The sequence below is a fragment of the Epinephelus lanceolatus genome, chromosome 12 (assembly GCF_041903045.1).
Source record: "Epinephelus lanceolatus isolate andai-2023 chromosome 12, ASM4190304v1, whole genome shotgun sequence".
In the NCBI taxonomy this organism is placed as follows: domain Eukaryota; kingdom Metazoa; phylum Chordata; class Actinopteri; order Perciformes; family Serranidae; genus Epinephelus; species Epinephelus lanceolatus.
The window spans coordinates 44,729,155-44,743,829 of NC_135745.1; the positions used below are offsets into that span (position 1 = coordinate 44,729,155).

Sequence of the window (14,675 nt, forward strand, 5' to 3'; positions counted from 1 at the left end):
CAGTCCAGGTGGACATTTGTGCCAAAATTAAAGAAATTCCCTTGAGGCCGTCTTGAGATATGATGTTCACAAGGATGGGACGGACGTACGGACAACCTAAAATTAACACAATGCCTTGGTCCACGGCTATCGCTGGCACAGAGGCATAAAAATAGGCCAGACAGGAAGTGCTGGGTGCAGAGCAGAGGCTCAGCGCCTCGACACACTGCTGGCTTTGTGTAGCGTTGATACGCTGTCCTCGAGAACAAAACACCTCGGTGGACACGGCCCTGAAAGGCTGTATAAATAAAATCAGAACTTATGAAACACGTGATTGAAACACGTGTGTATGTTATTTATTACTCTGTGTGATGAGGAGTTACAGAGTCAGCTCCTCTCTGACAGCAGCAGGGCGGCGACCAAGTGTTCCTCAAGTCTCCTCAATGGATTTATGAAAACATGAAAAGTGACCTTGTGACGGCGAAACCTGCAACAACAACAACGACTGCTGCTGCGGTTAATGGACTGAACACCAGTCCGTCCCACAGGACACTGTGTGTGTGTGTGTGTGTGTGTTGTACTGATGTGTACTTTTAACCCACAGCAGCACTGAGAGTGTGGGTTAAAAGTACACGTCAACATTACGGCACAGAGAGCAATTGGATTTAAAAACCACCAAAGAAAACAGAGATGAGATTCTTCCTCTTTCAGAGGACACATCGTTCACTGACTCATCACGCCAAGACGCTCCTCAGGAACTCCACACTGTCTGAGGAAATACACAAAGCTTTGAGAGAGACGAACGCCATCAGCTGACGGTGGATGGAAAGGGGAGGGGAACTTGAAGTGTGACCCTGCGATGACTTCACGGATCTGTGGAGAGGAGCGTTTGGCGTCTTTGCTCAGTCGGTCTGAGCTGCTTCATCAAACTTTAATGGCTTCATTATGTAACAGAGAGCGTAAATAACTGAAGACAGGAACAGAGCGGAGGTTACTACAGGTCAGAGCTACTCTCACCTGGACACCAGGAGCCGTTCAAGAGTTCTCACACACACACACACACACACACACACACAGATGATCAATGATGATATTGATCAAACTCATACACTTTTAAATCCTCTATTTTCCTCTGAGACTTGTTCTGGATTTGGGATCCAGAGCTCGCCGTCAGGGAGCCTGGAGACGAGCTGCTGATGTCGGTTAAAGGTTCAGAAAAATTCAGATGAAAAGACTCGAGGACGCAGACGTGTGACGCACACTTTAGTTGACGAAATGTTAAGGTATTATTTTATTTCTGAATCACCTGAGGCCTCAGTTCTTTCACCATGTTTTCAGGAATTGAATGTGTTAATTTATTAGCACACACACACACACACACACACACTCTCTCACACACACACACACACACACACACACACACACACACGGCGTCTGCAGCTCAGACACTGAGCAGGTCGTCAACCAATCAGAAGATCTGCGGTTCAATCCTCGGCTCCTCCACATGTCAAAGTACTAGTGTTGTCACGATACCAAAATCTTTGTTTCGGTACCAATACCAATATGAATTTCAATACTTTTCGATACTCTTCTGTACTTTTCCTAAGGAAAAGTCCTTTTGGATACAAACCTTTAGAACAATAAATAGTAGGGGTGTAACAGTACCAAAAAATCATGGTTCGGTAAGTACCTCGGTACGGACGTCACGGTTTGGTAACTCAAATGTTTCACCAAGTTTGTGTTGTCTCTTGTTGTCTCCCTTTGCGAGGCAGACTTTCTCTTGTCTTTTTTCACGTGTGCCAGCTGTGGATGTTGATACAGATGATGTCATACACACCACTTGCGCAATCTGTGCTCCAATAGGAACAAGAAAGGTGTTTGTGTGCATAAATGAATTAAATAAATGAATGAATTGAATCAATTTAAAAAGTACTGGTATTTTCCAAATGCAGTATAGTACTGTTTGGAATACTCTAGTACCACGGTGCTATTTTAGTACCGCTATACCGTGCAACACTAACACACACACGTGATTACGTGTAGCCGACACACACACGTGGTTACGTTTAGCCAACACACACAAACGTGGTTACGTTTAGCCGACACACACACACGTGGTTACGTTTAGCCGACACACACACACGTGGTTACGTTTAGCCGACACACACACACGTGGTTACGTTTAGCCAACACACACACACGTGTTTACGTTTAGCCAACACAGCTCAGCTGTGTGTCGTTGTAGGGTTTGGATGGTAGTTAACCTCTACAAACAGGATGAACCTGATGACATGAAGGTGCAGAGCATGATGGAGGGATGAAGAACATGAGACAACCACGGATTTTTGTTTCCAGAGCTCTGGTTTTTACTGAAGTCCATTTACCAAGTACAAAAAGTGCCACATGACAAACACAGAGCAGGCTGCAGGGTAACAAAGGAGAAGCACAGGTGCAGCTGAGCCCAGTGATTGCAGCCCAGAGCAGAGGAGACACTTCTCACACTCAACACTGATCGCTCACCTGGCTTATCTACCCTGAGACTAGTGAACTCACTGTGACACTCCCACATTACATTTCAAACATATATTTACAATTTAACATAACTTACACTTAACATACACAATGCAAATGACTGAAGTACTAATACAGACGAACACAAACACCTAATAAAGTGAAGAAATACCAAACATAAGCCAAACTTAGCAAAACATGCCCTCTCTCTTCCCTGATCCTTCAACTCAGCCTAACAAGGTAAGTGTCAGCTGCTGGACTCCTGTGGCTGCACTCTCATGTGTGCACTCCATGAAAACACACCTGGACGTAGACCTCGAACAGAGAGGAATTAGCAAGGGTTTCAAAAAAAAAAAAAGCACCACAACAAAAACAAACTTCCTGTTGTAGTCAGTGTTGTCAAACCTTACAGTCAATATGTGTGCGCGTATTCTTTTTTCACCTTAGTGAGGGGGATGCTGTGCAGCTCCCTCACAGTCCTGATGAAGAGTTTTGATTAAACTCAGCTGAAGCAGCTCTTCAGAGAAGCCCTCTGATCCCTCTGTCCGTCACATTCACACCGGCACCAAGGTCAGACGTGTCCCAGTCCCCCCGCCGAGCGCCACAAACACTCCACAGTGTCCTCATTCAGGACAGACGATGACAGGAAGTGACGCGATGTTTGGAAAGAGACACTTCATGCTGAGACGAGGACGAACGTCTGATCAACTGTACTGTCACTGACAACATGACGGACTGACTGAACACTGACAGACAGACGGGTCTGATGCTGTGAGAGGACAGCAGTGTCCACAGTTCCTGTTACGGTCTCTCCAGGACGCCACAGTCACAACAACACAATCAACCAATCCCCGTCAATCCTGTGTGACTTCACAAACTTGATCAAACATCATAGTTTCCCATCCAATCACTGAGGTCCAACACGTGTACAATAAAATCTGATCGGCACTTCCTGCGAGGCTCCACATGGCGTGCCGCCAGAGATCACAGATCAGCAGTGCAGATTTCTCTTCAGCCGGTCGCTCCACGTCCCAAAGTTCAACACATTCAGTGTCATACCTGTGTTCAGACATCGTCCAGCCAGTTTGTCTCTGTCAAGTATCTGTCTGTCAGCCACTCTGCAGCAGGAAACACCACTTCAAAATAAAAGCTCTTTGCCAGAAATTTATTTTTCTTTAAATGTACTTTTATTCTTTAAATGTATTTTCTTTCGTTAAATGTATTTTTTATTCTTTAAATGTATTTTCCTTCTTTAAATGTATTTTCCTTCTTTAAATGTATTTTTTATTCTTTAAATGTATTTTCCTTCTTTAAATGTATTTTTTATTCTTTAAACGGGGCGGCTCGGTGGTGTGGTAGTTAGCACTGTCGCCTCACAGCAAGAGGGTGGTTGTCTGTCTCTACATGTCAGCACTGCGATAGTCTGGCAACCTGTCCAGGGTGAACCCCGCCTCTCGCCAAATGTCAGCTGTGATAGGCTCCACCCCCTGCAACTTCATTGTTTAAATGTATTTTCATTCTTTAAATGTATTGCTCCTACACATATTGACAGCAAATGTTAATGTCTGTGACAAACTGTCATGTGACTGTGAACTGTGCGTCTTTTAATAACTTAATCTGTACTGAATGAATAAATAAATATCAAAACTGTGCAGAGCTGTTTGAGACTTTGATGACATCACGACGTGTTTGATGTGTTTTATGTGCTCTTTGTTGAGCAGATCAAAGTCTCATTTGTCTTCAAAGGTCCAATCAGATGGAGTTTTACTGTGATGTCAACACTGTCACTTTTATTTAAAGCTTCATGAACTCTAACATTTAAAAACTGATCAATAAACCTTCAGATTTTCTGTCTCAGCGCGGTTACAGTACAGCGGATAAGCTCTCAAATTAGGAGGAATTGTGCACTTTTTGAAAAAAGCATGAAGTTTCTACCATAGTTAGTACATACCATAAGGTTTATTTTCAGATGTGGAGGTAAGTCAGATTTGACCTCTGAGGCCCAGGAGAGGTCAAATTCAAGATGGCCGCCAATAATATTCAAATATGCTTAACTTTGGAACCAATCACAATAGAAAAACGTTTAAGGTGCCATTTTCAACTAAGTTTAGGGTGCCCATTCAGTTAGTGATACTTTTGAGATCAATGGAATTCAAGAAAATGCATTTAGGTCAAGGTCAAGGTAAAAATTTGCTTAAAAAAACAAAACATTTTCCCCTCTTTTTTTTTTTTTTAAATGAACACCAAAAATATTTCAATTACTTTTTACTCTCATGTATTATTCAGTAACTAGTTATCATTTACTGGGATGTGTGGTTATTTTTTCCTGCTAAGCACATCATTATCAGCAGATGGCCCTCAAGAGCATCAGTAGCTAATGCCAGTAGCCATGTAGTCAGTAGGCAACGTGATGAGTAGGCTACAGTATGCACAAGTGACGAGACAGAGAGCACTTCTGACATAAATATCCTACCAGGTAAACTGACTGACTATGTACAGACAGTGGTCGTGTTTCCCAGTTAAGAGCGATCTTAAGACTTAAGAGCACAGTTAAGAATGTCTTTGGTAAGAAGGGTCGCTAAGATACGAGTGTTTCCCAGATGAGTTCTTAAGGCCCTTCTTAGGATCACTCTTTAAGAAGCTCTTAACAGGAGCTGGACACTACCGCGGTGCTGAAACTAAATCAATTGATGTCAGGCAAATCAATCACCCACCACTTCATCAGCCATAAGTCAGTCACAGCGCTGCTACCTAACGCACTAACTCCCTGCTGCTCGTGTGTAAGTGTGCTCTAATAATTCTAATGAAAAACTAAGACGATAAATATTTGTTAATGACCTATTGTCATGACGAAAACAAGACTATGACTAAATAAGAAGTAGTCTTGGTAAGAGAATCATGAGGACTGTGTGTTTGATCGCCTGTACCAGTGAGGTATTAAAAGTTGGTAACGAAGGACACCGAGTGTTGCTGGTTTTGTCTTGTTGATACTGTTCTGTGGCCGAGCACCTCCAGATGTTTTTCTTCTTTTTTGAGAGTGCATGTTGTCTTTCTTCATTAATGTTTTATATTTGACCTAAAAAACACAGACGCCTTGCTGAGGCCAGTGCCATCTCCCACCACCTCCAGGAAGCTCCCCACTGCGTAAAAACGCAGCGCAGCCAGGCACTGCACCTCCGGGCTGAGGGCCAAATTGCACCAGGTTGCCCTCTGGATGTGTGGAGACACTAATTGATGAGGCGTTGTATCTCAGTACTTCATTTGGACAGCCCGGTCTGACAGCACGTCCAGTGAGCTGAAGTGCTGATGCACAAATGCATTTACATATACGGTTTGGCTTCGCACACGGCGATGCTGTTGGTTAGCAGCGAGAATATGCTGTAAAGCAGCCATGGTATCTCACACATGTGATGTGGCAACGCCTTTATGTAGAGTAGCGGGTGGAGCGTCCCTTGATGAGGTTCCAGCTGAGCTCAGTTACACCTGTCAGCTGCCTGATGTCTGAATGTAGCAGGTTTGGAGGGTGGATGTGTTTCTGTTGAGCCCTGATGCATTTTTTGGATGTGGTAAACTATCTCATATGTGCATACAGATGTGGGATATGTGCAGACAAATTACGATAAATGATCGTCATGATGATTCATTTTATTTGTGTGCCTGATGTGCACAGCACATACAGGAACACACTTGTTTTTCCTCGTACTTATTTTTCTTATTATTATTATTTTTCTTCCGCCAGATTTCGGTGCGTAACTTGTGCCACAGCTTTGAGCGCACATAGGGTCTTCATAAAACATATAGATTCAAGATTCAAAGTGTTTATTGTTATATGCACAGTAAGGACACGCATTTCCCTGCAGAATGAAATTTGTTCTTTTCTGTCACCAATTAATGCTAAACAGTATAAATCTGAAGTATAAAATAGGTTAAAATATATACACTGTGCACTGTTTTAATATCTACAAAAGCGTATTGCATTCACTTGACAAATAAAAAAAAAAGTCTGTTTTATTGAGTAATTTTTTCTGTTTTTCATGATAATTTTTTTGTTTTTTGGAGTATTTTTTTCTGAGTTAAGAGAGCAATAGAACAACAGACGCTTTCATTCCTTTCTTGAGAGCTCGATATAATGGAAGCCAACATGACCCGCTTGTTTAGTTTAATCCAGTTTCACTTTGTTTTGGATTTGAGACACTGGGAGATACTCTTGTCTTTAAGTCATATAGATGGTGTTATCATTAGTTTGTCGATTTTACGCAGGCACCAGTCACTTGCAGGTGCCAGGTGGGAGCTTCTCAGGAGATTTTGAAGTATCTCGCCTCCTCGTTCAGGAAAAAAAATTACCACAAAAAACAGAAAAAAATTACCATGAAAAACGGAAAAAATTACTCAGACAGTAATTAGAAAGCTTAGTGTAATATTAATTTGCCTGACGCGGCTGATCTGTGCGCATTTGGTCGCTAAGAAGACTGTTAAGAGTGGGTCAGCTCGATCTTACAACTCCTTCTTAGTGAAAGATCTTCTTAAGCTAAGAGCGATCTGGGAAATGCGTTTTTCTTTCACGGGAGGCTTAAGAGCGTTCTTAAGAAGCTCTTAGCGCTAAGAGCCATCTGGGAAACGCCGACACTATAAGTATACTTGAGTAAAGCCTTAACATGCAAATACATTGAATTTGATTGTAGCCGGGAATGAGTCTGCCTAGTTAGTTAGATAGCTAGCTTCTGTGGTTAAAAAAAAAAAAAAAAAAAAAAAAGGCGGGCACTGATCAAAATGATTCTGCTAGCTAAACTAGAAGACAGTCTGGAACATACGTGAGCTGAAGTCAGTTGAATGATTGAACAGCGCATGTTCTAGAGATTTCAACTTGGTCATTTGTGTGAAGTAGGACTATAGCTAAATTAATGGTGATAGCAAAGAAGCCTAGTTCAATACTGTGCCGCTGGTATCAAACAGGCTTGAGAGCTAATAGCTGGCATGTAAATGTAGACGTGTTATTACTGATTTCAAAGCAAGTTTCAGAGCATAAGAAGCATAGTAGGCCTATAAATATTGTAAGTAAATACATTTTTAGTGATTATTATCATTACTGTTATTATGTTGGAAATAAACCATCATTTTGCAGCCTTTATCTCACTCCGTCTGCATAATTTCACCTTGACCTTGACCTAAATGCATTTTCTTGAATTCCATTGATCTCAAAAGTATCACTAACTGAATGGGCACCCTAAACTTAGTTGAAAATGGCACCTTAAACGTTTTTCTATTGTGATTGGTTCCAAAGTTAAGCATATTTGAATATTATTGGCGGCCATCTTGAATTTGACCTCTCCCGGGCCTCAGAGGTCAAATCTGACTTCCCTCCACATCTGAAAATAAACCTTATGGTATGTACTAACTATGGCAGAAACTTCATGCTTTTTTCAAAAAGTGCACAATTTATCTGCTAATGCGCTGTACTGTTATTAAAATAATGAACTCTGCTGTGACATGTTGAATATCTGCAGTAGAGATGAACACATGAAATGAACACATGAATGAACTCATGAATGAACTCATGAAATGAACACATGAATGAACACATGAAATGAACACATGAATGAACACGGAGCTGTGATGAGGAGAAAAAGCTAAAAAGTGTTTGAACAATAAAAACTAATCAGCTGAATGTTTTCCGTCCTCATGAGAATAAAAGAGAGAAGAAAGATGGCATCCTGATTTCCTGGTTACATGAACATTCATCCATTCATTCACTGCCTCTGTGAGTGTCTTCATTAAAACTAATATTGACAGCAGGTGTTTGGTTTCTATGACTTAACTGTAATATTTCTGCCTTTGTTACGAATCTTTGTCACAAAGTGTCTGACTGTAAGATAAAACGTCTGCGGCTCAGCTCAGGACAGGCTGTGATGTTCTGAGAGAACATCTGAACGAGCCCCTCCCCCGTCACCACACGTCCTTTGTATCCATAAAGAAATGCAGAGGCATCGTCTGTATATTTACGGCTCTGCGGTCACATGGTCACATGGTGGAAACGAGGTGTGAAGCTAAACTTGTGAGAATATTCCCAGACGTGTGTTCTGTATGTGACAGGTGTAAACGCACTCCGGCAACCGTGTCCTCCCTGGTCCTCTTCTCACTCCATTTGCAAAACTCGTGTTTTTAATATTTTGCCTTCTGCTACAGTTTGAGATTTGGGAGACGTTCAGGAACAGTTTTTATCCTTCAGCCATCGGACTGTTGAAGTGTTGAGCTGCAGCACAGGTGAACTCACCTCGTCTCCTCCCTGCACTTCTTTGACCTTTTCAGCAGCTTCTCTTTTAGATGTATTTATTTATCTGTTCATTCACCGAATAATCTTACTGCACTGAGAACTTTTCATTTTTCCAGTTTTAGACGTGAAACAGTTTTTTATGTTTCATTATAAAAACAACAGTAAAAAGGAGTTGGGTCTTTACTCTCCAGTGTCCCTGCTCACCTGCAGAAGCTCAGGTGTCTACATGAAGGATGTGACCCGTCCGTCACACAGCACACGGATCAAACATGTGATGCACAACATGAAACTGGAAAAAATTCAGATGCACCCTGAACGCCACATGAAGAGATGTGACAGACCCTTTAATAAACTGTGTCAACACTTCACCTGACCTGGGACTGTTAGGTCACACCTGCACAGGTGCTCTGTCCTTTATTTACTTGACTATCATGCACTTTGTTTGTTTGTTTGTTTGTTTGTTCCTCTCTTTATTTCTGTGCATGTGTGTAGCTCAGTCAGTGGAAACATCTCTATGAAAATAGCGTTTAATTAAAGAAATAAATGTTAAAATGATTTCAAATAAAACTGTTAAATTTCTGTCACAATTACAAACCGACAGAAAGACAAAAACATAAATCAGGTTTAAATCTGAATAATTTCCTTTATAGGTGAGAGTTTCTCCACAGTGACTCCGTTACATTAAAAACGTTATTAACAGAAATCTAACGGTGATGACGACATGTTGACGTGACGGCTCTGTGGCGGTTAAAGCTGTGAGCAGGTAAAAACTCACCTGGACCTGGTACATGTCTCTGAGTCAGTCCTCCGCCCGCAGCTGCAGCTGCAGCCGCCAGCAGTCCACCGCCACCCGGCTCCGCTGCCTCGGACCGCTCAGTATCTCTCCGGGGCCTCTCGGCTCTGAAACGCCCGTAAAGTCGCGCTGATGTTCGGCTCCGTGCTGCCGCCCGGTCGCTGCTTCCGGTCGGTTCTGGTTCCCGGTCCGTTCCTTCCAGACTGTCCGACCACAAAGCGCCCAAACGCCGCAGGGTCCGGTGATCATCTCGCTCCGCTCCGGTGGAGGGCGGGAGGAAAATAAACCGAGCAGAGCCGAGTCCGTCCCGAGCTGCTCCGAAGTCAAGCTGCCCGGGAAACACGCGGTGACTTCCTGTTCGGGATTTCACAATAAAGCGTTTGCCAAAATAAAGGTTCGACACCTTCAGGGAGCTTTACTACCAGAGGAGCCATTTTTAATTCCAGAAAAATAGAATTCAATCTGCTGAAAAATATATTCGAGCCTTTTAATAAAACTGACACAGCATCATTAAATCTAAATGGTTTTATCATCATGTGTGACCCCGGGGTCGCCAACCTGCGGCTCTACAGTGGCTCCGACCAAATATACAGCTACATTTTGATTTTCATTATCATTGATGACGGCCTGAAGTGATTCTTACATTATCCAGCTGTAAACATGTGTAACCTATAGACGTACAGCAAATTTAAAAAATGTTTTATGATTTCATCAATAAACTGAGTCGTAGCGATGTCTACGGCCCAGAGTCTCTGAACATCAGGCGCAGTGGTTTGTCTTGGGTCTCCATAGTGAAGCTGGTCATGGACTCAAAATCCAGAAAGGACGAGTCTAAGAGGAAAATGTCAAATTTAATATACCTGACAGCAGAGCAGCCACCTGACAGTAAAACATATTAATGATCACACCTACAGACCCTTTTTACTGTAAACAGAGTGATGTGTGTTGGTGGGCGGGGCTTAGCTGGAGGCAAAACAGTTCTCCACAGACATTAGCTAGCGCTAGCTAACAAGTTGTGTTGTCTTGTTTTAGACGATGGAGGAAGATGATGTGAGTGGTGCGTTCAGAAACACTCATTGTGAGTGTGGGAGCGCACTCTGACACAAACTGGAGCGTTGATAAATTGGGAGCGCTGTCTGAATGTAGCGTTGGGTTATCCAGAGCAGCGCACTCTCAGAGTGGCAGAGCGCACTCTGGACACTCTGTCTGTGGAGACGGAGCAGCAGAGCGCCGAGCGGAGTGAATGTGTGATTAACTTAACCGTTGGTTCATTCATGTAGAAATATAACGCTGCGTTTCTTCCACCAACAGGGCTCTCATTTTAGTATAGAGCGTCAGACTGAATTTACCAACGCACCATGTCAGGTCACTCACTCTCCGGGACCGCCAGTGTTACTTGAATAAGTAAACACTGACCAACGGGACCAGACTGGCCGACCCGTATGCTCTCACTCAGTGGATGGATGATGTCACAGGAAGCCAATCTTACAAAGGAGGACCACACTTGTTTGTTTTGCTATGGAAGCTAACGTTAGCTAATGTGCTAAAAAGTTAGCGTTGCAGAGAAATCCAATCTTCCTCTTAATCCCTCCCCAGTTTCTGATGAGGTGGACATGATAACCCTTAATACACATAACCTTATTCATCCCTACAACAGGAAATACTTTTTCCCTAACCTGATATGAAGTGTGCGCTGCACATGTGAGCATTTTTGATGATGGCCTCCGTCCAGTCCTTTGGTCTTATCACATTTAACCATAGTTGTCTTTGTTTTTGTTGACGGGCAGTGGCGGCTGGTTTTGAGCCATGACTCCTTCTATTCTGGCTCCCAATAACACAACAAGACAAACACATTTTAACACTCCTATGGAGCCTACAGCCCTGTGGGGGAGAGGCAGCTGCACCTCCAGCTGATAACATGATGTCACTGTGATGTCATCGTGATGTCAACACTAAGAGGGTCTATTGGTGATGTTGATAAGATAATTTAGAGGCTGTGTCCTTTATTATAAGGCTCAAATATATTTTTCAGCTCCAGACAGATGGAATAAAACATTTTGGACCAAAAATGGCTCTTGTGATTGTTGAGGTTTCTGAACACTGGGCTAATCATATCTCTGACATGGTTGTGACATATGAACCTTCTAGGACTCTGAAGACAGACTGTCAACACTCTGAAGTCGAAGCTGAAAACGTTCCTATGTGGAGCAGTTCTCAGCAGACGCCACGGTTACATCACAGTTACATCACAGTTACATCACAGCAGTGGTGTGTGCATACTGATGGCAGAGAAACAGTATGGAACGCGGAAAGGACCAAAACGTCTAATGTGACATTCACATAACACGCCAAATTTCTACGTCTTAAGATGGTGAAAAATTATCTGTTAACATGTGAATTTTAATCGTCTTAAGACGTTTGGACGTGAAAGCTTCCCTGCCATTGGTTGGTGTCAATATACCCGCCCCTTTTTAACATAGGGATTGCGCTGGGCTGTATGTATGCCTACGTTGTTGTCACGTGGGCTCTCGCTAGTGAGTACGTTACTTATACACACCTGTGATGGAAAGCCTACGTTTAGCCTACGTACCATGTTACGTACCTATGACATGTTTTGTACTTCCAATGGCTGAGCAAGGCTTATCAAGAGAAGGCTGAGACGGGGTCAAACATGGGGGCATTGCACATGCACAGTGTAACTTGAGCTGCGATTCTGGAGGCTGACAGTGAATAAGTGCAGACCAGGCCATGTTTGTCAGGTGGTCCCAACTAAGTTAGTGAAGTCAATTTTGCACTTGCCTGTCGACCAAAGTGGTCCCAGAATTTGAAGGGCCGTCTCCGTTGTCATTTTGCGTAGCAGACCAGCGATTTACCTGCTGTTGGAATCTGTCCGCTAAAGCTCGCAGCCTCTGTTGCCGGTTCATTTCGGATGTTCGCTGTGGTTTCGCCCAGAGGTTTCGCCACCAGAGCAGAAGGTGGCGGTACTGCACCATTAAGCTGGATGCTAACTGCAGTTAAACAACAAGAGGAAGGCTTGGTGCCTCACCTGATATTTTTGATCCAGCTGCACAGCCACCACTTGGACTGGTTGAGATCAAGTGCCCAAATATAAAGAGCTATGTTGACTGTAACTGCATCAAAATGCAGTATGGAACTGCGTACTGCTGGCAGGTGCAGGGCCAACTTTTGATCACTGGCCGACAATGGTGCGACTTTGTCATTTGTGCCCAGGAGGACGTGCTTGTGCAGCGTACCCATGTTGACCATAACATAACATCAGTCAACAGAAAGAAAGGTGACCAGATTTACTTTCATGTGTTCATGCTATGTTACTTGTCTGTGTCCAAAAGAGTGAGTGAGTGACTGAGTGAGTGACTGACTCACTCACTGACTGGGACTCACTCACTGACTAGGACTCACTGACTGGGACTCACTGACTGACTAGAACTCACTGACTGGGACTCACTGACTGACTAGGACTCACTGACTAGGACTTACTGACTGACTGGGACTCACTGACTGACTAGGACTCACTGACTAGGACTTACTGACTGACTGGGACTCACTGACTGACTAGGACTCACTGACTAGGACTTACTGACTGACTGGGACTCACTGACTGACTGGGACTCACTGACTGACTGGGACTCACTGACTGACTAGGACTCACTGACTGACTAGGACTCACTGACTGACTGGGACTCACTGACTGACTGGGACTCACTGATTGACTAGGACTCAATTCAATTCAATTCAATTCAATTTTATTTATAAAGCCCAATATCACAAATCACAATTTGCCTCACAGGGCTTTACAGCATACGACATCCCTCTGTCCTTATGACCCTCACAGCTGATCAGGAAAAACTCCCCAAAAAACCCTTTAACAGGGAAAAAACGGTAGAAACCTCAGGAAGAGCAACTGAGGAGGGATCCCTCTTCCAGGACGGACAGACGAGCAATAGATGTCGTACAGAACAGATCAGCATAATAAATTAACAGTAATCCGTATGACACAATGAGACAGAGAGAGAGACAGAGAGAGACAGAGAGACAGAGAGAGAGAGAGAGAGAGAGAGAGAGAGACAGAGAGAGAGATGCAGGTAATAACAGTAGCTTACAACAACATTAATGAAAGTAATAATATTATAGTTATAGTTCTGGCTACTGTGGTACAATATGTTGAAAGTATGTATTAATATCTGGCAGTATACATGTGTGACAATAGTCATATGTGTATAATAACAGTAGAAGTATGACTAATGACTAATGATGGCAGCAGCAGCAGGAGGCATCTGGCAGGACCACGGCAGCAGCACAACCACACACGTCACGCTGTCCAGGCACCGCTGTGATATGAGTTAATCTGAGAGACAGTGGAGCACAAAGGCTCCGGAGAAGAAGCCGAGTTAGTGACATCCAGAATGGCCGAGTTAGCAAGATGCAGTAATAGAATACGAGAGAGAGAGAGAGAGAGAGAGAAGGTGCCCGGTGTATTATAGGGGGGTCCTCTGGCAGACTAGGCCTAAGTCAGCCTAACTAGGGGCTGGTACAGGGCAAGCCTGAGCCAGCCCTAACTATAAGCTTTATCAAAGAGGAAAGTCTTAAGTCTAGTCTTAAATGTGGAGACGGTGTCTGCCTCCCGGACCGTAACAGGAAGATGATTCCACAGGAGAGGAGCCTGATAGCTGAAGGCTCTGGCTCCTGATCTACTTTTGGAGACTTTAGGGACCACGAGTAACCCTGCGTTCTCAGAGCGCAGTGTTCTGGTGGGATAATATGGCACTATGAGCTCTCTAAGATATGACGGAGCTTGACCATTTAGAGCTTTATAAGTTAACAGTAGGATTTTAAATTCAATTCTGGATTTTACAGGGAGCCAGTGCAGAGAAGCTAAAACAGGAGAAATATGATCTCGTTTCTTAGTTCCTGTTAGTACACGTGCTGCTGCATTCTGAATTAGCTGGAGAGTTTTTAAGGACTTACTAGAGCTACCTGATAATAGAGAGTTACAGTAATCCAGCCTTGACGTAACAAAAGCGTGGACCAATTTTTCTGCATCTTTTCGGGTCAGGATAGGCCTAATTTTCGCAATATTACGCAGATGAAAAAATGCAGTCT

The 14,675-nt window shown here is 43.4% G+C and overlaps 1 protein-coding gene across 3 annotated transcripts in view; it reads right to left on the minus strand.

Annotated features, from left to right (window-relative positions):
• The window catches only part of pex5lb (peroxisomal biogenesis factor 5-like b), a 68,005-nt gene extending 58,134 nt beyond the window's left edge, over positions 1-9,871 (minus strand). For all 3 annotated transcript variants that reach the window (XR_013492473.1, XM_033650274.2, XM_033650275.2), the window contains exon 1: positions 9,537-9,871. Coding sequence is in view for 2 of the 3 variants with exons in the window: in XM_033650274.2 (XP_033506165.2) it covers positions 9,537-9,551 (15 nt within the window). In the remaining variant the exon portion in view is untranslated. The remainder of the gene's footprint in view (positions 1-9,536) is intronic.
• Between the last annotated feature and the right edge of the window lie 4,804 nt (positions 9,872-14,675).